The following is a 22381-nucleotide window of genomic DNA, read 5'->3' as shown; positions in this document are numbered from 1 at the left end:
GTTACCAGATAAGCTAGCAGTTAGCCTAGCTTCTTCTATTTCTTCTTCTACTACTACTGTGTGTGCTTTTAATTTTGTAGGCAATTTGGATGCCCTGTGACGCCATGCTGCCTCTCACAGGTCAGTCTTGGTACTACGTCAGACCTATGGTTTGGAGGAGGAGACTCGCAACTATCGACGGAGATACTGCCATGTGTGGTGTGCTGTGTTGTGTTGGTCAACTCGAGTACACTCCATACTCAGACTCGTACACTGCTACGTTTAAATCTGTGGTTTGTGTTCAGTACATGAGAAATATCTCAGCAGAGGTGGACGCACTGTAGCTGAGCCATTTGTTTCACCCTTTTGGTTACACGCTAGCATTATCAAAATCACATATTTTAACACAAATGCTAACATTTTTTTTTTCCTTTGTAAGGAAAAGAACAAAAGAAAAAGTGTTAAACAAAAGACATACGGATATGAATTTTACACCTCACCATTTGATTTGAATTATGCAATAGCAAAGTTTGGAACCAGGATCTCACGGGATTGTCCCTTCTGTGGCTCCCAGAGAACAGCCAGCTGGGGCCTGCACACACAGACGCGTACACGTCTTTTCTCAAATACTATGAAAAACAACACCTAACAAAGACTTGGAGCCAGATCAAGGCTGTAAAGCCATGGCATTTTAAAATTTCAAGGGGAAACTTTAGTTTATGTTGATAAACTTTACATAGAGTCGGTGTAATGGATGCGATATAGTCAAGACTAAAAGGTAGAAAGCGCAAAGATTTATTGTGATGGTACAAACAGTAGAAGGATTAAAATGATGTAAAATGACTTTGTTACACATCCGGAATGAATCTTGAAATTAAAATCGGGTGTTGTTTAATTTAAATTGATCGAAAGAAATGGTGTTAAAGGGGACATATTTTGCCAAACTGGATTTTTTTAGTATTTGGGATGTAATTTTGGCTCTACGGTGCCTCAGTAAACATGTGAAATATGAATTAAAATAATTCACGCATTCCTGAGTTCTTGATGTTTTTTCTGCTGTGAGGCATGGAAATCAGATCATTCGAATTTTTCAAGCTTATCTACGTCACTAGCGATCTCCGCCTTTCCTTTCCGCTCCCGAGCCAGCGCTGTCAGCGTAACAAACACGTGCACTCTCACAAGTGGGTCTTCTACACGGAAGCAACCAATCAGAAGAAAAGGGGCAGTCATAGCCAAATATGGACAAAGCGGATACAAAACTGGGTCAAATGGAAGTAGCTTCTCAGAGGGGCCTTTTCTGGACACTGGTATGACAAAACCAAGGTGTTTTTTAAGATAATTGACATTTTTATACTAAGTCCATGTTAGAGAGTCACTCTATGGAGGTTTAAATAGCCAAAATATGGGACCTTTAAGTGTTTCACCACACAAAGTGCAACCCCAAAGTGTCATTTTGGACTTATGTTAGGAGTATTATTACCTCTAATTACAGTGTTAGTTTCAGCTATAGCGCTAATTTCAGCTTGTGTCATCAGTCACACCCACTTCCTTGTGTCCGACCAATTAGCTCCTTGCATTTCTATGCACCTGAGACTCATTACCTTTTCAGTTCAAAGAGTATTAATTATGAAATGTCCCCATTGCATCTTAGAAATAACAACTTTAAATCGCTCCAGTAAGAAGTCAACGGAAAACACTAACTACTCGCACGAATGACAAAGTCGTCATCTTATCTACAAGTGACTGCGACCTCAGATTTGCCAGAGTGCCTGTACTTACTTGAAGGAGGCGGTTGGTTCAACACTACGACCCTCTCTGCTCGGGTACGTGCCTATTGTATCCATGATGATTCATGAAGTGACATGAATGGACAACCCGAGGGGGCTCACTCTCATTTCCGGATTCCTCACCATAGATAATTAACCTTGCCCGAAGGGCCCCAGATAGATGTGATTCTCACTAAATATAAATGGATATAAATGATCTAGCAGTTAAGTGAAGTATAATGTGGGGAAACTCTAAAACTGTTCTAGTGGAAAAATGAATACAAATAAATAAAAGTCATGAGTCACTGTTTGGATTTCGTTCCATAAAGATTATCCGCATCGGGGCAAAATATAGAGATTGATGCTCACCATTCAGTCTCTCCTTAAGGGTTTCTTCATTTAATTGCAATGCATTGTGTGATTTGCTTTAAAGGTAGCAGTGCATCTTATACGGTAGGGCTCAAAGCACCAGTAAAATAAACACCACTCAAGAAACATACAGTTGCAAGGAAAATGTGAATCCTTTTCGAATTACATTACCTGGATTTTTGCATATGCAGGATTGGTCATAAAATGTGATCTGATATTCATATAAGTCACAACTACAGACAAACAGTCTGCTTAAACTGATACCATAGAAACACTTTCCATGAGCTGAATGGCTTCAACAGAAGAAGAAAAAAATGCCTTCTATAGACTCCCAGTCAGAGTCCTGACCTCAACCCTATTGAGATCCCATTGCATGAGCTGCAAATACAGTGAATGTTAGGTTGGAGTTATTGCTGCGAAAAGAGGCTCAACCGATTAGTAAGTGAAATGGTTCACATACTTTTCCTTGCAACTGTATACACATTGAAATAATCTTGCTAAATTCTCTTGATTTTGTAAACTCAACAACATGTCGCTTGTTTTGTGCTGATGTAAGCTTCAATAAACAAAAGTGCATCTGTCCAAAAGCGTGAGAATGGACACAGAGATGCCACAACAGGTTCGTTCCCCTGTCAGCGCCCTTCTCAAATTCATCTCCCAGTGGAAGGAAAATAGATAAGAAATTACTAAAGAGCCCATCAGGCCACCATGGCCTTACCTGCCTGCATCGTGCCAGGACAGAGGGCTCATCTCCTGCCAGCAGGACGTCTCCAGTGTCAGGAAGAATGGACGCCTTTGTTACCTTCATGGGACCTCCAGTGCCTCCAGTAGTCTCTCTGTTTTGAATAGGGTACAATGTCCCTTTATAAACGATGATGCACAGCCGAGAGCAAAAGGAGACTGTGATAGTTTATTCTCCCCCCCCCCCCCAAAAAAAAGAACACTTTTTCAAAATTGTGGTACATTTACTTTGAAGAGGATCAATTCTGCATTTTTGCACAAGAATGATTTCAAGAAAAGGTGCGGTGAAGACTCTAAATTGTCCATAGACGTGAATGTGAATGGCTGTTTGTGTACAGGGTAATTGAAAAGGAACTATCCATTTTAAAATACTTTATTTTTCTCTCTAATCGATGACAATTCAACCTGTAATTGTTTTCTCATTTTGTATGTGTTTGTACTTGAATGTATGAGATTTTATAACGGTGTGGTATGGGATAATTGATTTATATATATAGCGTTGTGAGGAAAATGAAGCAGGGTTATCCCAGTGGAATAACAGTTTTTATCAAAACTACCAAAGTTTTCAACCTTTTTTTACAGTGACACCGATTATGCGTAACCGACAACAGCAAGAGCCAGATGCTCTTGCCAGTTGCCAATTGCCGTAGCACTGCTGTCAGTGTCAGCCGAGGAGGATGCTGTAGAGATGAAGTGACGCTTCACAAAGATGTGAGTATGCTGATGCCTCCTAAACCAAATTCAAGTCCAAATATGACTAAGTTTATTTAATACCTTATCCTCTTCCGGTGACATATTATTACATTTATACCGAAAGGGTTTTATTTGTACTTTGCAACTTACGTTTCTCTCAAGTTTCACAATATGGTGGTGAAGCGCGGCATCTAGTGGTTGTTTTATTATTGTCTTCGATTTAGCCAATCCGCAGAGAGAATATTGCTATGTCCGAGCTTCAACCAATGATCGCTCCCGTCACTGAAAGCAAAATGGCGTCGCTGTCGATCAGATGCTGAGGAACATTAACGCCGAGTGCTTCAAACACACATATGTTACGAATTTAAACACATAACTCAAGGTAAGGAAATAATCTAGGACTTATTTGAGCGGGGTTTTTTCTTCTGGTATTATATTTTACACGGCTCAAGAAGTCAATGAATGTATAGCTAGCGAAAGCCTAGCATCCATTCAAAGATTGTCATAGAATGGACGGCATCCACTGACCATTGCGGGTTGTCTTCAACTTGTGTTTTATGTGAGGCATTTTTTTTCCCCTCCCCAGAATGAAGGTGGTAAACCTGAAGCAAGCCATTCTGCAGGCTTGGAAGGAGCGCTGGAGTGACTACCAGTGGGCTGTTAATATCAAGAAGAACTTTCCAAAGGGAGCAACGTGGGAGTATCTTAACCTCGCAGGTTGGAACTTCTCATAGTATTATTATACTGGGTGAGACAAAAGTAGGTAAACACTTGAAAATTAAATATTGTATTACTTTTAGGTTTTTTTTCCCCCCCCTGGCCTCTTTTTTTTCCTGACCTCCTTTCTACCAACTCTCACATCTTTTTTTTTTTATTCATACATCCTTCCTTCCATCCCTAAACCTACTTGTCATCTTTCCTTCCTATCTGATCTCTTTCCTGCTTCCTTTGCTCTCAGACTTTTTTCCTGGCATCCTTCCTTCCTTTTTCCTTATTTTATCTTCCTTTCCTTCCCTTCCTCTCCTTTTCCTTTCATATTCTTTTCTTCCCTCCCTAAAGCTACTTTTCTGGTACCTGCCCAAAACTGACTTAGAATCCACTTTCTTTGTTATTAACTTCAATTATTTGCCATTATTCGCAGTATCTGAATTTTTTGTTTTTGTGTTAAATAAAAAAACAATTAATTTAAAAAATGTATAGTATATACCTACTTTTGGCCCACCCTAAATATTAGCCGCTTCTTACAGTGTTTTCTTCCCCTTTGTGTATCTTCCAGAAGCTTTAATGGAACAGGCGTTGATTGGTCCATCTCCTAACCCACTTATATTGTCTTATCTGAAATATGCCATAAGTTCACAGGTAAGAGATGAAACCTAAAAATGTGTCTGTTAGCTGAGTCATTTGCAATCTTTGACAATTACTCCCACTCTCTGTCGACAGATGGTGTCTTATTCGAGCGTGCTCGTACCCATTAGCAAGGTGACGTACTCATATCATCATAGCCACGACAATACAGTCAACCCTCGCCATAAGAGACAAAGACCTTTTGCACGTAGCAAAAATTTGTGAGCAGTATAGATGCCCCGCTTAAAAAATCTAATAGAAATGTATTGCCTGCCTGTAACAGTAACTACCACCTTCATGACCAAGATTAAAATGCAGTACCTTAGTAGACCTAAGTTTCATCAAAGACAAGACAGAGGCTTTATTCCTAAAAAGTGTATTCAATATTATTGTAAGCCACTGTCACGGTATGTATAAACGCAGCGCTTGAATATAGGAAAATAAAAAAACTGTACATGAATTATGATTACAATAAAACACATTGCAAATAAGCTATATATAAATTGTCCCCATACAGCACTGACAATCATTAGTTTATAGTGATCATTTAAACACTAAATATACACCACGCATGTTCAAAAAACACACAATATCATTTCAAACTCAGATATTAGATTACCCTTAAAAATACATGGGTTGCCTATTTGATGTTGAAAAAATCCACTGTATGCCACCACTCTGCAACCCACATAAATAGCCAATTACTTCTTTCCTATAAGCCATTTTAAGACGTTTTTGACTATGATAGATGGATAACCTTTTTTTTTTTTTTTTTTAAATAGTGTACCTATTTCTCAAACGACTCTTTTAGATTGAGTTGGGCACTTACTGTACCTTATGTTGGGTTGATTTCCGTTAGCAGTTTATCAGCTGTTAAATTCAACCACTGCCAATAGCGATTTGGACCTTTCTCTGCGCCATCTTGTGGAGATTACCACCATGCTTTCTCCAGCATCAGCAGTCAACACAACAAGGAACCTCACCTGGAATCTTCCGTCACGCTATTAGCCAGTGGCCAGCGCTAGCTACTCCTCCGCTAAAATGAGAACATTTTGCAAAATAGCGAAATCGGCAAGGGTTGACTGCATTCAGTTTTTAGTATATAAACTAAGATGCAGGAGGTCTAATAAAAATGCCTGTCTCTTTGTAGTTTGATGATTTTTCAAGGGATCTGTGCGTTAAGTCTCTCCTGGAGATCATGGACATGTTTTGCCATCGTCTCACGTAAGTCATTTATGTTTAATGTGCACACTACACTATCGTACTAAAATGAAAATAAAAGAAATATTTCCCTCTTGTTTAAATTGCACCCTTGTGACTCTGAAGCTGCCACGGGAAAGCCGAGGAATGCATCGGGCTGTGTCGCGCTCTGCTCGGGGTGGTGGTGTGGCTGCTGCAGGGCTGCGCTTTCTACTGCGAGAGGCTGAGGGAACCGGGTCCATTGAGCGGCACCGAGGCCTGTCTGGCAGAGTGCCGGGAGAGGCTGCACAAACTCATGAGCAGCACCAAGAACAGAGCCCTGGTGCACATCGCTCGGCTGGAAGATCAAGGTGTCAGATTTATAGCCCAGTTTTGTTATCTGCAAACCTTAAGACTGCTAGCAGCGCAGGGAAATACCAGAATGCAACTAAATGTCTGCACGTTTCTGGTGATTTCCTCCAAAGGGTCCTGGAGTAATGTAGAGCAAGCTATTCTTAAAGTGAGCGATGGCCTCGGCTATATATCTAACCCAACGTTGCGGACTCAATTAGAGGAAAGCTTGTCACTGGTGAAAGGGTACGCCTTCCCTTCTTCATTTGTAAATGCTGACACAAAGCTATCAAGGTTTTTGCATGTCATTTTGTCCCATCTTAATCAACGACATCCGTTTTGTCCTCAGCATCCCACAGATGCTGTCTGTGCAGTGTGACCCACTGCTGCACGCCTCCTTCCCGTCAATCCACGCATTCATCATGCTCGAAGGGACCATGAATTTGACAGGGGAGACGCAGCCGATGGTTGAGCAGCTGATGATGATCAAGAGAATGCAGGTAAGAATATATTTTTCTCCCCCAAGTTGTAACTATTTTCAATTCTGATACATTGCAGGTGTATTTGACTTGATTTTGTTCATTCTAGTAAGGCTGCAACGATGAATCGAATAACTTGAATAATTCAATTGCAAGGAAGGGTCGAAGCAAAATATCGACGCTTTGTAGGGATCATGCTAGGGAAGTGCAGTTTGTACCACAACAGTACGCCTGCGACCGCCAACACAAGAGAATGTATCGATGTTAGCTATTTAATATAGCCTACCGTCAGCAGGTACAGTGTGTTGCAAAACCCTGACAAGTGGTTAAGGATAGACACACCCGCCAGTGTACTTTCAATTGCTGTATTGAACAAAAAGTATGAAAACAAATAAGCACAGTAAGCGTAGTTATCTAAAATCGCCTGTCCTCCGCAGAGAATCCCGACTCCATTCTTTGTGATGGAGCTCTGGAAGGCTTGTTTTACCGGTCTCATCGAGTCACCAGAGGGCACCGAGGAGCTCAAATGGACTGCCTTCACATTCCTCAAGGTGAATTTATGAATGAATTTGTGGACCGGCTTTTTAACTTATTGGCGAACACTGACTGAAGATAAATTCCTCTAAATTTGTAAGGCTAGAGAGTTGGTTTGTATTTTAGTTTTTTCTTTATTTTAAATCGTTGGTGATCCAATTTAGATGTCACAATCACGATTTGTCTTGGCAAACACAATCACATCACACATCGGTCTAGTAAAACTCTAATGTTTTACGTCACAAAAGCTACTACTTAATCGGTTTAGGAATCGATCAGGGCTCGGGTTGAGAACCCTTAGTTTCCAGTTCTTGATTTTGCCAATGCAATACAATAATTGGACTTTTTGGGGAGAGTTTGTGTAAGGTAAAGCGTGGTTTGATGAGTTTGAACTAGAAAAACCTGTATGCCCCACTTAATTCACTTTCCTTTTTCTCCATCTGCAGATTCCACAAGTTCTGCTCCGGCTGAAGAAGTACCCTCAGGGTGACAAAGGACAGGTAAAGCGATGTTTGGACACGAATGAGTGTCTCTCTCACTGCCTGCTTTTTTTAGAGGCTATAAGCTGTAACATGCTCCAAATGTTACTCTTACCACCCCCCCCCCCCCCCACCCCCCAGGACTTTACGGAGGATGTGAATGTTGCCTTTCAGTACCTACTCAAACTGACACCACTGCTGGACAAAGCTGATCAAAGATGCAAGTGAGTGTCCTGCTCGTATAATGTAAAGAGGTTGTAGAAGAGCTGTTAGAAAGCGCTGTGGAATAAATAATAAGTTTCCTCCTAGCTGTGACTGCCTGGGCATGCTGCTACAGGAGTGTAACAAGCTCGGCCTACTGTCTGACTCAAACGCAGAGGTCCTCACATCGAAACGGTACAATGTCCTTCGCCAATTTTTGGGAACTTTGCCAATTACTGTCATTATATTTCAATGTATTAACGTATTATCACACACCCCATCCCGTTTTTTTTTTTTTTCTTTCCCTTCTCGGACCTCTCCTCCTTTCCTCTGCCCCTCCCCCCCCCCCCCTCCCCCTGCACCTTTGATTCAGGACGGAGGACAGGAAGTTCTCCCCAAAACTAAAAACCGCGGAAAATGCAAATATCCAACCAAACCCTGGCCTCATCCTCCGAGCTGAACCCACCGTGACCAATATTCTCAAGGTAGACACAAAAGGCTCTTAAAAACATGTATTTCTTGTTTCTTATTATTGTTGAATCAGCACCAAATAGAATTTCAAAAGTATAAAGGCTTAGTATCGCACATATAGAGAGTCTTCACTGAACCTAACATACATTTTTTTTCACTATTCTGCCAATTTTCCTTGTACGGGAACTACTATAAAATGTACTTTCTAATTGGAGGCATTTAAGTGTTTGGGATGTGTACTCGCTGTGTGTCTCAACATCAATCAAGAAAGAGGAGTTATTCCCAATCACCAGGTTACTAAAATACATATGTGAGTGTATTTTGGGACGAGATTATTACTGCATCAGTTTATAGTTTATTCAGAGGAGGTACGACTCATTTTGCTTTGTGTGCAACCCTTTGACTATGGGAAGTTCATTCATTAGAGCAACATATGGTGACTTCACAAAACGATCTGTTTTTTTTTTATTTAGATTAGCTTGTATTGCCTGTTACACTGTTCTAGTAAAAACCGAGTTTGTCACAGTTTGCCTTCCCCTCCCCCCTCTCTGTTTGTCTGATCATTACGCTAATAGGTGCGACAAAAAAATAAACCTAAAGCCTTCCGTTTGGCCCATTAGACAGTAGATGCCGACCACTCCAAGTCTCCGGAGGGCCTTCTGGGCGTCCTTGGTCACATGTTGTCCGGGAAGAGCTTGGATCTGCTCCTGGCAGCTGCAGCTGCCACAGGGAAACTCAAGTCATTTGCCCGCAAGTTCATCAAGTTAGTACATGCGCCAGACACTTCATTAAGTCATCTGTCACAGACGGACAAAAACATAATCCTTTTCCGTTTTGATTGACGCTGCCATGAAGGGGTTCATTTGGTGGTCATATTTTGCATGAAGCTATTTTTTTTTTCTCTCTCCCCCCCCCAACATTTTGGAGCGTTTGTGTTGACACTTACAGATGTTGCACAACAGGTTACTAACATTGTTTTTTTTGTTTTTTTTGCGGGGGGGCAGGCTTAATGAGTTTCCCAAGCACATCAGTGGTGAAGGATGTAAGTAAATTTACAATCCAATTTATTCCTTTATTGACATCCTGCTTTTTAACGTGTAAGATGCTAAAAATGAGTCTTTTCCTCCTCTTCTGCAGCTAAGTCTGCATCCGTTCGGGCCCTGCTCTTCGACATCTCCTTCCTGATGCTTTGCCATGTAGTGCAGACATACGGCTCTGAGGTCAGCATGTGGAAAGTCACGAACGAGCCTGTGTTTTCAGTGCAGAGCCACAAGATGGCCTCACCAGCAATTTACTCGTTATTCCCTTCCTGCAGAGCACCATAAACTAGAGCTAGTTTGGCACTGTCTCCTTTCAACAGGTTGTCCTTTCTGACCCCAGCCCCTCAGGGGAGACACCCTTTTTTGAAACATGGCTACAAACGTGTATGCCTGAAGAGGGGAAGATTCTGAACCCGGATCACCCCTGCTTCAGGCCCGAGCCCGGGAAAGTAGAGAGTCTGGTGACCCTGCTGAACAATTCCTCAGAGATGAAGCTAGTGTGAGTTGCAAACTAATCTCAGGGTACTTCCAGGGAACACCCTATTTATTATATATCGGGTATGGCCTTTTCACCTGTATTTCATTTCTTTGACAGTCAAGTGAAATGGCATGAAATCTGCCTCAGCACCCCGGCGGCCATTTTGGAAGTTCTGAACGCATGGGAGAACGGCGTGCTGTCTGTGGAGGCAGTACAGGTGTGTCCGGTATTCCTTTAGTTGTGTTTATTTCACTGGTCACGGAAGTGAGCGAGACATATTCTGTGGAAAGTGAGGAGTAACCGCGTGGTAACTGTGACATCATCGAGAGTTGTCTAATTAGTGTCGCCGTTTCCTTCTTCCATTGAAGTTTTGATATGACTCAATGCGGATGCGTTTTTGTCACACATTCTCTTTCCATTCACAATTGCAGTTTCCTCTTTTTGACACCCATCCTCCCCCTGTCTGAGCACAGAAGATCACTGACAACATCAAGGGCAAAGTGTGCAGTATGGCGATCTGCGCGGTGGCGTGGCTGGTGGCCCACGTCAGGATGTTGGGGCGGGATGAGAGGGAGAAGCCGCAGACCATGATCCGGCAGCTTGTCACCCCGCTCTATGGCGAGAACACGCTACAGTTTTACAGCGAACGGTATAAACACCCCTAACATCGTATACCTTCACATTAATAACCATTTACTTCACCATACTAAAAAAATCAATCTTCTTTTACGAGTAGAATCCTGCCACATCGTGTACAGCCAAAGTTAGTTTGGTTCAATATTATATTATCCGTCTTCAATGAGCACTATCATATATACAGTGGTGCCTTGAGATACAAGTTTAATTTGTTCCGTGACTGTGCTTGTAATAAAACCATTTTTTAATGTTTTTTTTCTTTTTTTAAATAGGATACCACTATAATATTAATTAAAAAGAATGTAAAGAATTCGACCGTTATTGACGCATTCTTATCGTAAATTCAATGGACGCGCGTTTTTCATGTTGACTTTGACAGTAAACTTCCACTAGGAGTAGCAAAAACAGCTTGGAGTTGTTCACTGCCACCATAAGGCACTAAAACATTTGCACACAAGTCAAAAAAAAAAAAAGGCCTAACAACGGCTCGTATCTCGAAAAATTCGTAAGCCAGATCACTCTTTTCTCAAGGCACCAACCTACAATGAAGCTCATTTGCAGGGCTTAGGGATATATAGTAAAAATTGGACACCCTTCCAAAAATGTTTATAAATGCCTATTAATTAAAACTACCCCAAACTATGGTCCCAAAGACGCTTTAATATCATTTTAAACAAATTCTACCCTTACAAATAAATGCCTTACACATGATTTGATTAAGAAGAAGAAAACAAAAAAGAAAACTAAACATTCATCTAACTACGTGAAGGCTGACGTTTTGACCGAGCTCTTGTATTGGATCTCACCGTCTGATGAATTTACAGTATATGACCCTCTCCATTTGCACTTCCCGCAGTGTGATAATAATGAGCTCCATCATGGAGCACATGTGTGCCGACGTCTTCCAACAAACGGCGGCGACTCTGCGGCCGCCCATGGAGGGCCAGGAGCCCATCCCCTATCGCAACCTGTTACCGGCCAAGGAGCCCATCCAGGCCGCCCTCACCAAGCAGTTCCAGGTGGTGCTGCGCAAAGGCTGGGTGGACAGCCGAGCGCTACATCTGTTCCAGAGTCTGCTCAACATGGGAGGCGTCTTCTGGTTCACCAATAATTTGGTCAAGGTCGGTGGTGGAGAAAGAAAAGCTGAATAATTGTCTCATTTTGTCATCTTAAAGAATGAATACTACAGTGGTATTGAGTGGAGAGTCATGTCTTTGGTGGTATGGAACTTTACAAAAGCGTTTAGATTTTTTATTTATTTTTTATCCCTTTTTTAATTTATTTTTTATTCTATTGGTTTTCAATGTTTTTACAACAAGTACCACCTCAAAATCTATCTATATAGATGGATAGATATATCTATATCTATCTAAGTATGTGTATGTATGTATATATATATAGAGAGAGAGAGAGAGAGAGAGAGAGAGAGAGAAAAATACATTAGCTTAGTAGGCCTAACCGGGCATCGTGGCAATCCTTAAAGGTTGAATAGAGGCAACTTGACTCTTGTTTGTTGAATTTTTTTGTTTTTCTTGTTTGCGAAAGTGTTTAAAAGCGACTTTGGCAATTATGCTATTAGACTAACTAAACCTAATCTTTCACCATGCATGCTTGTATCTTATTGGAGGTAAATGTAGCAACCCGTCGTGTTAAAATGTGTAATCTAATTTTAGGAGCTGCTCAAGGAAACCCGGCAGGAGTGGGCTCATCGAGTAGTGGAGTTGCTTTACAGCATCTTCTGTCTGGACAGTCACCAGATCACCCTGACCTTGCTGGGCACCATAGTGCCCAACCTGCTCACTGACTCAGCCCACTGGCACAGCCTGGTAGACCCACCTGGCAAAGCGCTGGCCAAGTAAGACATTGAAAGTTCGTTGTTTTAGCAGCTGGTATTAAACCACCCTCGTGATGCTTCCTCAGGTTGTCCGTGTGGTGCGCACTTAGCTCCTACTCGTCCCACCACAAAGGCTCCTGCTCGGCTCATCAACGAAGAAGACAGCGAGAAGATATCGAGGTAAACGCACCACGCAGGCTGCAGATCGGCCATGCAGTAAAGTACAATACGTGTCTATTGCGTGTGCTTTTGGGTCGTAGGACTACAGCAGCCTCTTTCCTTTGGACGACACTCAACCCTCCAAACTAATGCGCCTCCTCAGCTCCAATGAGGATGAGCCTGTTGCACTTTCCAGTCCAGGTCAGTCTATAAATCCAAGCAGTCAATATGACCTTGCCATTCTTCTGACTGACCTCTGGAACAGAATACCGTAGTACCTTGAGATACGAGTGGCCGGATTTTGGAATTTTTCGACATAGGAGCCGAGCCGTCTTTCGTCAGATTTCTTTTTTTATTTATTTTTTATTTTTATTTTTTTAATTTTTTTACTTGCAACAAAAACTTCCCATTCAAGCACTGTGGTGGAAGTGAACTCAACGCAACTTTAAGCTGTTATTGCGACTCCCATATGAAGTTCACTGTCAAACTAAACATTAAACAAACAGATTGTGTATACTGTATAATACAACCACACAACTTTGCCTCCGCTAGCTTAATGCTAACACATAATGGGAAACGCCATAGAAGGGCTAACAAACAGCATCTAAGTTGTGACGTTATAACGCTTTCAGCAATGGATGTTTGAACACGAACGGTGCAGCATCACATGTAGAAAGACAATATAAAAATACTCACGCATAGTCTTTATCCTGTGTGAAAAATTACTAATACTGTATATTACTGAGTCACTTACATTATTTGTGAAACTCTTCTTCGTTTGTCTGCGTGACAGACAGGTTTTATACTAACCCCCCCACCCCCCAGTGACCAAGTCGCACATACTAGAAGGAGCCGCAATGAATTAATCACGGTGCACAAACTGTTTAATGCTTTATTTTATTAAATTATGTTATTACTGCATATAGAGTGGTATTTAAAAAAATGCTGGGTATTTTGGGGAGGCTGGAATGGAATGGCTTTTTTATTCATTACAATGGGGAAAGATGATTTGTGCACCACTGTACAGCATATTCAAAACGAAAACAAACTACCCAACACCTTTACGCTAGTAGTAATAGTTTCTCAATGAGAAGCTGAAATGTGTCTCATAAGGCTGTTTTAGGAATGTCAGTCTGCAGCGGAAGGAAGACTGCTAGTCTTACACAACCTTACATGAGGATTATATTGTGACAGCCACAACTCAGTGGTACTTAAAGGTCTTCGACTTTTCTTTTAACATTTATTGTTTTGTCTGAGGCCGTGGAGACGACGCGTGCAGTCACGTGACTGCCCGCCTCCGTTTGACCGGTCAAATGGAGTCAAATGTCACTAGTAGCTCCGTTGGATTGGTGAAACGGAGTCATGTGACAGCGCCCAAGGCGGAAGTCTCTCTGACAAACCAAAACATGGATCTCACAAGCAATAGTCGGTTAATATAGATAAAGGTAGCAAGCAGCATATACCTCAATGTAACGGACTAAAAGTACAGTTTCTCCTTAATAAAATAAAAGTAAAAAAAAAAAAAAAGTGTTGCATTAAAACTACTCTGACAAGTGCAATTTATCCATAAAATTACTTCTGCAACAGAGAAAATACCCACAGTTGGTTCATGGTAATCATGTTAAACCCACAAATGAGTGTTTTGTGAGCACGTTATACCTATTTCCAGATTAGTATTTTGTGGCCACAGATTAACATTTTGTGCACATTATATCTGTAAATCACAATCTAATTTCCCCCCCCCCCCCCCCCCCACCCCCGTTTCATGTCTGGAGCCTGTAGTTTTGCTTATATTGTTGTTGTTTTTTCTCCCTCCACCCAAACAAATCATTTAGGAGACCGATCTATGAGCAGCTCCCTGTCTGCCTCCCAGCTCCACACTGTCAACATGAGAGAGCCACTCAACCGCATCCTGGGTGAGATCTCTGTCTTTGCCAGACGCCGAACCCTTTTCCTTGAAACGAGAAACATTTGCGTGCTTCCTGCCTCTCTCTCTCTGGTTCCTCCCTCCTGAGTAGAACTGTTGCAGAGTCAAATATGTGCCATCCGGTGTCGTCACTGAATTACTCACCAGGAGGTGTCACCAATGAGTTTATCCCCTGCTCCGAACCCTCTTCATTTGAGTGTTGTCACTACAATCCACGCAAGATTGTAGAGAGGAAATTATGTAAAATCACGTGTCAGCAGAGATGCTTTGTATCACAATAGATGTCTGAGAGCCATTATCTTTATAAAGCCAGAGTTTGTGGGCCCCCGATTTTATCTCAATATGGAAACATAACGTATTAAATTGTCTACTTTCACACGAATAACGTAACTTCAACCCTGTCAATTTATGGGATCTGTTTCCTTTTCCTCAGCCAACCTTTTCCTTCTCATTTCCTCCATCTTGGGCTCCAAGATGGCGGGGCCTCACACCCAGTTTGTACATAGCTTCATGGAGGAGTGTGTTGAATGCCTGGAGCAGGGAAGTCGTGGAAGCATCCTGCAGTTCATGCCTTTTACAATGGTGAGTCAGGAGGGCAGGCCAGACAGGTGGTGAAGGGGAGGGAAGGCGGGTCCTCCTTATTTCTAACCTTACTGGAAAATAGTGGAATTAAGTGCTTATTCTTGCAAAAGGATGCTGATTCGACACAACAGATGTTCTATATCACTCTGTGGCGTTGCGGTTATGTAAGGTTCGTAAGCCGCCCTTTATCCATCATCGGTAATTTTTAAACACATTTTGTCAAATAAATCAAGCGAGTATTCTTCTTACAGCGCATACTTCCGACAAGAATTTTTCAACACTCGGTATATAGTGGTGCCGTGATACGAGTGATCATTCGGCCGTCGAGCGCGAACCTACGATACGAGCGCTGTTCGCTGGCAGATAGATTTAAGACATGCTCTTCAAAAATGAGGCTTCAAGCTGTTTCTTGCGATTCTCAGTTTCAGTTTAATGTCAAACTAAATCTTAGAGCGTTAAACTTTTATTTCAAAGGAGTGCGTGGTTTAGCCTTTAGTCTGCTAGCTTTAGGCTAACGCTGACATAGGCAATTATTAGGATTTGTCACTGTGTTATAACCCTTTAAGTAGTGGGTATTTGAACACCAACGGTACAGCAACACATGTAGACAGACAATATATCAGTACTCACAGTCTTATACAGTATTCTTTATCCTCTGCGAAGAACAACTGTATGACTCCCACTTGAGTTCTAGGCAGGACACACACCATTGCAATATAATTGGCTGCTGCATCCGGGCAGGAAAGTGTGAATTGGCCTTTATACCACCCCCAGGTGGTTAAGCGCACACCACCAATGAGTAGCACAATGTGCATTGAATCGATATGAGAGTGTGACAAAAACATTTGAATTCTATTTAACTATGTAATTACTGTATATTTTGTAGAAAGTCTAATATTATAGTGTTATTGTTCTCATTAAAATAACAGCTTTTTATTTATGTATGTATTTATTTGACGGGGGGGGGACAAAAGAATGGGATTTCCGTTCATTTCAAAGGAGAAAAGATGATTTGAGATATTTTGAGTTATGAGCTTGGTTACGGAACTATTTAAACTTGTATTTCAAGGCACCACTGTGTTCACAACAAAATGGATAAAAGGATTACTTTTAAAACACGGATAGAACCCCCAAGACCGTAAAGCTTTGTTGTTGTTGTTTTTTTTTTTTTTTTTTTTTTACTGGCCATGTACATGCCTGGTCATGTACAAAGTCACAATAACTGATTCAATGGTCAACTGGCATCTTCCGCAAAATAAAACATGACTAAACTGTTGTGCAACATGTTGCGTGCGTTCATTCATATTAATTTGTTCTTTTTTTTTTTTTTTTGGGGGGGGGGGTCTCGTTCCTGTGCCTCCAGGTCTCTGAGCTGGTGAAGCTGCCCGCTCTGGCCAAACCCAAAGTGGTCCTGGCCGTCACCGACTTGACTCTGCCCCTGGGGAGGAGAGTGGCGGCTAAAGCTATCGCTGCCTTGTAACCACTTGAGGTTCATACACAAAACGTTAGGGATATTTGGCTTACAGTTGAAATTTCACGATAAGCCTAAAAATGCTCTTTAACCTTTATAGGTGACACTGTGACCCTCTAAGCTTAGTGGCCACTTCGAGGTACCGTTGAAGAAATATTAGTTGCCATCTTAGTCTCATTATGTCAAAATGTGAACAGATGACGAGAACCGTTTAATTGAATAGCAATTCTAATTGAAGCAGTATATGTTATTGGTAGAGAAGGTCAAATTTAGTGCACTTGTTAAGGTTAAAGTGCATTTTAGGATCTTGGAGAAAATTCAACCGAAACCTGAATATTCCTAACTTTTTGTGAGGAGTGTATATTTTGAATTAGTGAGCAAAGCGATCCAATCAATCTCAACATGATTTTTTTACACTTTGCTTTTAAAATGTCATTTGTGTGTTTGTAAACATTTGCTACATTTTGATATCCCATCAAGATTAAAAAAAACAAGAAAAAAAGTTTCTCATCTGGTTCCTAATGCCATACATTATTGAATGTTTGCATCATCTCGGAGTCAGGTGCAGGGTCACATGTTTAGAGACGTCAGCACATGACTGTGAGGGAGCCTTTTCATCACCCCAAGTGACGTTTGCGGTCACCGGCAGTCATCCAACCGCTTGCAACACTTCCTCTCGGAAGGCTGCAAGAGTCGTAAGGCACGAACCTCCTTCCCTGTTGTTCCCACAAGTTAATCGCAGTCTGAATTAAATAGAATTGTACAAGTCCTGGGTGTCCATAAAGTCTCTTTGCAAAAAGACAAGACTGGAAATTATTACATTGGCATCAATGGTCCCAATGTGCTGCTAATGCAAAGTGATTAAAATCTTTGGTAACCGCTGAGTACATAGAACAAATCTGATCAACATATCTCATCGATTTGCTTTTTTCCACATTTTTTTTTAAATTGAGGCTTTGTGTAGACCCTGTATTATGACTGATGGTCAGAGAGGCACAAATTAAGAAAACTGTTTATTGAAGGACAAATAAATACCATTCGCATAAACATTCATAGGAAAATATTCCATAAATAACATTAAATTTGATTGCACTTAGTATTTCAAGATGCCCCATAATGTCTAATAAGAATCAATGGACAGTCAGAGTCTGCTACAGATTACAGCCCGACGAGATTAGTATTTGGTGCGATATTATGACAATGTGATTGTGTGAGACAGGCAAGTGGTGGCAGTTATTGTAGACACAAGGCAGCATGCAACAAGTCATCTTAGCTGTTCAATCAAATATAAATAAATATTTATAATAAATATGCAAATAGAAAAATAAATCCATTAACAGATCAATAAATACTTCTGGTATATGAAAAATAAAGATAGCAGTGTTATTTCAGTTGTGTCAGCAGGTCACTGTCCGTTTCCGGCTCGTGGCTGGTGTCCAGACCCCTGAGGAAGCGGTGTGTGTCCTGGCCCAGAGACTGGAGCTGCACCAGCGTCAGGTGGGCGGCCACCTGAACCTCAAAGTCGCCGTGCAGGTATAAGGTCACGGGGCTGGGCGTTGTCTGCGCCACGTAATCCGTCTGGAGAGCTCTCAGCATCTGCGTCGAGACACGCGATGAATGATCAAAGGTGGCCAAAGTAATCGCTTTTGTGACATTAATGTCATTGTTTTTTGGGGTTTTTTTTACCTTGCTGATTTGAATGGCAAGATCTCGGACAGTATTCATGAGGTCAGTCACTCTCTGCGCTTCTAGCCGAGATGAGACGAGGCTCAGCAAGGCCTGGTGCAGCTGCAGACCCTCATGCACGTGTTTCAGACTGCTCTCCTGATGGGGAAACGACCAGCAAGCATTTGGTTACTTCATTGTGGAGACCGGACGCCTCACTTCAAGTCCAATGATAGTAATTGATATTACAATACATACATCAACAAGGTTAATGACAATGAGTCCAGTGATGATAAACCATTTGGGGGAAAAATGCTCGCTCGCTCACCAATGAAACTTTTTCCGAGGCAATTTTGAACACGGGAGCAGCAGGGAAGTTGATGTTCGACGCCATTGTGTCAAGCTTGGCGTTTTCGGGGGAATTCAGCTTCAGAGTCTGGGGTGAGGAAAAACAAGAGCACAGGCATGTTAAAACATGGCGAGACGTGCTTTCACCACGTTTGTTTGGAAATGACTGATTTCATAAGGAATGGAATTGTTTTTGATATATTTTTACAGTGTCGCGATGACAACTTGGTCTCATACACTCATTAGGTCTAGTACAAATTAAAAGAGCAGATTTTTTGTTTGTTTGTTTGTTTGTTTGTTTGTTTTCCCAGCAAGGCAACCAGGCTCCCAAAGTAGTACCAGCACTTGTGTCCCTTGATGGATCTGCATTTGAATAGAGCGGTATCAGTTTACATTATCCTTATGATTGCAGTTGTGCATCCAGAGCTGGGACCAAATGATCTGTTGCCTCCATCCATCTGTTCAGAAGGCCAGTTCCAACCGGATTATAGACAAGCATTTACACCTATGGTTAATTTAAAGGCCGCAATGAACCTATATAACGTGCATGTTTTGGGATTGTAGGTGGAATCTGGAGAAAACCCCAAAACTGTGAAGCAAAGCATTACAATAAAGTGCTGCCTGTTGCTTGCCTAGTTAGCAAACTACAAACTTTAAGCAATATGGAAACCTATTCAATATTTTGGAAGCGAAACTGAAAGTCAACATTTCCCCTTATCATTTTTGATTCGAAACGCCTGAAGTTGTTAATTTTTGTGAACAAAAAGCCAATGACAGGAGTCCAATGATTCGTTCGAGCTCGATTATTAATGCCTGCCAGCATCCAGCCAAGTGCGACAATCCAATTAGCTCCACAACCTGCTAGCGTTTATGAATAATAATAATAACGATCCGAGCTGGGGGTGGAAGACGAAGAGCCCCCTCACCTCGGCGTAGATGCTCGATCTGTGCGCATCGGGGATGGCGAGCAGGATCTTCTCGGTCAAACTGCGGCTCCTCCGGACCAGCACTTGGAATTGCGCCCCTTCAACAAGTGCGCACATGTCGGCGCAAACCTCCGGCAGGGGCGCGGCGCCCGCGATTCTGGCCATGTAGAAGAGAGGCAGGGCGAAAACTGCAGAAAAATGACCCCCCCCCCCGCCCCAAAAAAAAAAAAAAAATCAAAATGGAGATTAACGACGTGCAATCCAAAAGGCGTGCAGCGCCAGGCTTGTGCTGTCCCTCTCTGGCTCTTCCCTCGCCCCTGTGCTGCCTCCCTCCAGGCCAGAGTAGCTGCCAATTCCCAAGTCATGTGAGGGACAAATGCATTGGAAAGCCTTGTAATAAATAAATAAATACAATCGTAATAAGCCACGTATATCAAATATGCTCTTTAAAAAGTCAAGATGATGATTATTTTTTTTTTTAAATATATATATTTAAACACTTTCTGTTCAGTTCCTCTCTGGCTGAGAGAGCAGCGTTTCACCCACATGACGTCACTACTCACCAATCAGGACGCGCATAGCCTCGACTAGGGGAATGTCTTTAGAGGACTGACCTCAAGTGCACACAGTTGATTGATTGAGCGCACCGAAAAATCATACGTCCGTGTATCTATATATATATGAGAGGCAAGCAGTGGAGAGATCCTGGGCTTTCCCAATACTTGCCCCGGAGAGCGTGTCATTGTCTGTGATTGCAGAGTTCCCTTTTATTTCGCCTCATTTTGATTTAGAAGCCTCATTTGGGAAACGTATGAACAATATCTTGATTTGGAAATTCTTATTTATTTCGCCAAATAACATAAGATAACAAATACTTCCCACCACTGATTAACAAAGTTCAAATACTTTCCTTTTCTTAAGTTGATTTGCCAGGTATCTGTACTTGAGTATTTATTTTTCTGACAACTTTTTACTTGTAATCCCAATATTTTGAAACAGATATCAGTACTTTATACTCCAAAATAGACTCGTTACTTCCACATGACACGCGCGCAACACTCACGGCATACAACGAGGCGCTCTAAAGCGGCCACGCCAGCGGACTCTCCACGGGGAAGATGCATTTTCGGGGTGTACGTAGAGCTATCTAGCTAATTGCCTCAACTTGTTGCAGTGTACAGTGGAGGTCACACGTAAACAAACAACCCTTCATGATCACATTCACACCTATGGGCAATTTAAAGTGCAATGAACATTTTTGGAAGGCTCGGTTTCGAACCTTGGAGCTCTGAACTGTGAAGCAGTCGTGATAACCACTAGTTCGCAGTGCTTCTCAGGTAATAATACAACCTGGGAAAAGCGACAGCGACTATGTTATTTTGACATGAGGGGTGTACGTGTTGCTTTGTTCAATCATAGACTTGATTATTGTCATGGAGTAGTGGTCTGCTTTTTTTTTTTTTGCAGCCTGATTACTGTAAATGGGGGACATAAATAGGCCTGACCGGTGCAAGAGTGCCATCTAGTGGAAGAACTTGTGTTTACCTTCAGGGTAGGAATTGGATGACATTGCAAATGAGAGTAAATGTATTTAAATCTCTATGTAAAGTTAACATTTATATTGGACTGTTTTAGATGACACATTAATTTGTTGTTTTGTTTTGTAATTGGGGATTTAGTCTGTTAGTGTTGTCATGTTGTAATGACCTGTTGTTACGCTAATAAGTTATATTTGAATGACGCATCAAGAAAAGTTTGTATTTTTGAACAATATTTGATGGAAATAAAACGTTTTTTCAGTCAAGTAAAAAGCTGTCAGAAAAATAGTCAAGCAAAGTACAGATGCCTGAAAAAAAAAATCTACTCAAGTACAGTAACCAAGTATTTGTACTTTGTTACTTGCCCGCCACTGCCAGTCCAATTAACATAAGCAAAGAAACGTTTTTTGTTTTTTTTTTGCACCATCATAACCCAGCTGCAAGAATTTTTTTTTAAATGTGGTGTGCCATCCTTTCACACCGACGCGATACTGCAGCCTTGCATGGCATTCATCTCCAGCCTGCAACTGACAGGAATGTTAAAAAAAGGCTTTGTGGAGGATCAGCAGCGGCTCGCCTCGCAGACAGCTATCGAGAACATGAACCTGCAGGTCAGTCTGGTGTGATTGAAGAGGCCGTGAGGTTTTCTCTATTTTATTTTTTTTTTTTTGCAAATGTTTTTCTCTATTTATGTATTTATTTATTTATTTTGATGGGCAAAGAAAGCAACCACGAGGAAGCACAAAGTCGCTTCATCGCTCATCCATTTTGTACTGTAGGAACCAAAGCTGTCAAAGAAGAAATGAATAAGATAATCATTTAGATATGTGTTAGTACGTATACATTTTGCACAACACCAATTCTAATGAACTTGGGACGTTGTGTTAAACATAAATAAAAACAGAATACAATGATTTTCAAATCATGTTCAACCTATATTGAATTGAATACACTACAAAGACCAGCGATTTCATGTTCAAACTGCTAAACTTTGCGGTAAAGGCCAACAGGTGGATACACGTGCTAATCGGACCTTCTGTCACCTAGTAGAAGAGTGTTGAATTGTTGTGCCTGTCACTATATGTCACGCACATAGATAACATTATTTTTAGTAAATAATACTTTTGGGACCAGTTAAATGTAATTGGATCATTTCCTGTCTTGCAGCACACAGTACTTCGGGCCCGACTG

At 41.5% G+C, this 22381-nt stretch overlaps 2 protein-coding genes across 4 annotated transcripts; one reads left to right on the top strand and one right to left on the bottom strand.

The window, feature by feature from the left end:
- The first annotated feature begins 1621 nt into the window (after nt 1-1621).
- Nucleotides 1622-17441, top strand: med24 (mediator complex subunit 24). Of its 2 annotated transcripts, XM_061757277.1 has the most exons (27): nt 1622-1802; nt 3438-3566; nt 4135-4265; nt 4825-4907; nt 4989-5027; nt 6043-6116; nt 6219-6442; nt 6557-6668; nt 6772-6922; nt 7339-7452; nt 7882-7935; nt 8056-8138; nt 8224-8310; nt 8501-8600; nt 9207-9349; nt 9591-9628; nt 9724-9806; nt 9947-10125; nt 10222-10321; nt 10578-10753; nt 11597-11861; nt 12414-12595; nt 12661-12754; nt 12835-12934; nt 14569-14649; nt 15094-15242; nt 16606-17441. In XM_061757277.1, the coding sequence occupies exons 3-27, from the start codon at nt 4136-4138 to the stop codon at nt 16720-16722; spliced, it is 2958 nt and encodes a 985-aa protein (XP_061613261.1). In that variant the 5' UTR covers nt 1622-1802; nt 3438-3566; nt 4135; the 3' UTR covers nt 16723-17441. The 2 variants fall into 2 exon arrangements, with proteins under 2 accessions (XP_061613261.1, XP_061613262.1); XM_061757278.1 differs by lacking the exons at nt 1622-1802; nt 3438-3566 and adding an exon at nt 3812-3930 and having other exon boundaries at nt 16606-17440.
- A 272-nt stretch (nt 17442-17713) lies between these two features.
- On the bottom strand, nt 17714-20288 carry csf3a (colony stimulating factor 3 (granulocyte) a). 2 transcript variants are annotated; one of them, XM_061757367.1, is made up of 5 exons: nt 20216-20288; nt 19653-19840; nt 18707-18814; nt 18400-18537; nt 17714-18309 (listed from the first exon to the last, which is right to left on the bottom strand). In XM_061757367.1, exons 1-5 carry the CDS (start codon nt 20229-20231, stop codon nt 18097-18099), a joined length of 663 nt encoding a protein of 220 aa, XP_061613351.1. In that variant the 5' UTR covers nt 20232-20288; the 3' UTR covers nt 17714-18096. The 2 variants fall into 2 exon arrangements, with proteins under 2 accessions (XP_061613351.1, XP_061613352.1); XM_061757368.1 differs by lacking the exon at nt 20216-20288 and having other exon boundaries at nt 19653-20079.
- Between the last annotated feature and the right edge of the window lie 2093 nt (nt 20289-22381).

Source organism: Phyllopteryx taeniolatus, chromosome 19, assembly GCF_024500385.1.
Source record: "Phyllopteryx taeniolatus isolate TA_2022b chromosome 19, UOR_Ptae_1.2, whole genome shotgun sequence".
In the NCBI taxonomy this organism is placed as follows: Eukaryota; Metazoa; Chordata; class Actinopteri; order Syngnathiformes; family Syngnathidae; genus Phyllopteryx; species Phyllopteryx taeniolatus.
This window is presented reverse-complemented; position numbering and strand designations above follow the sequence as displayed.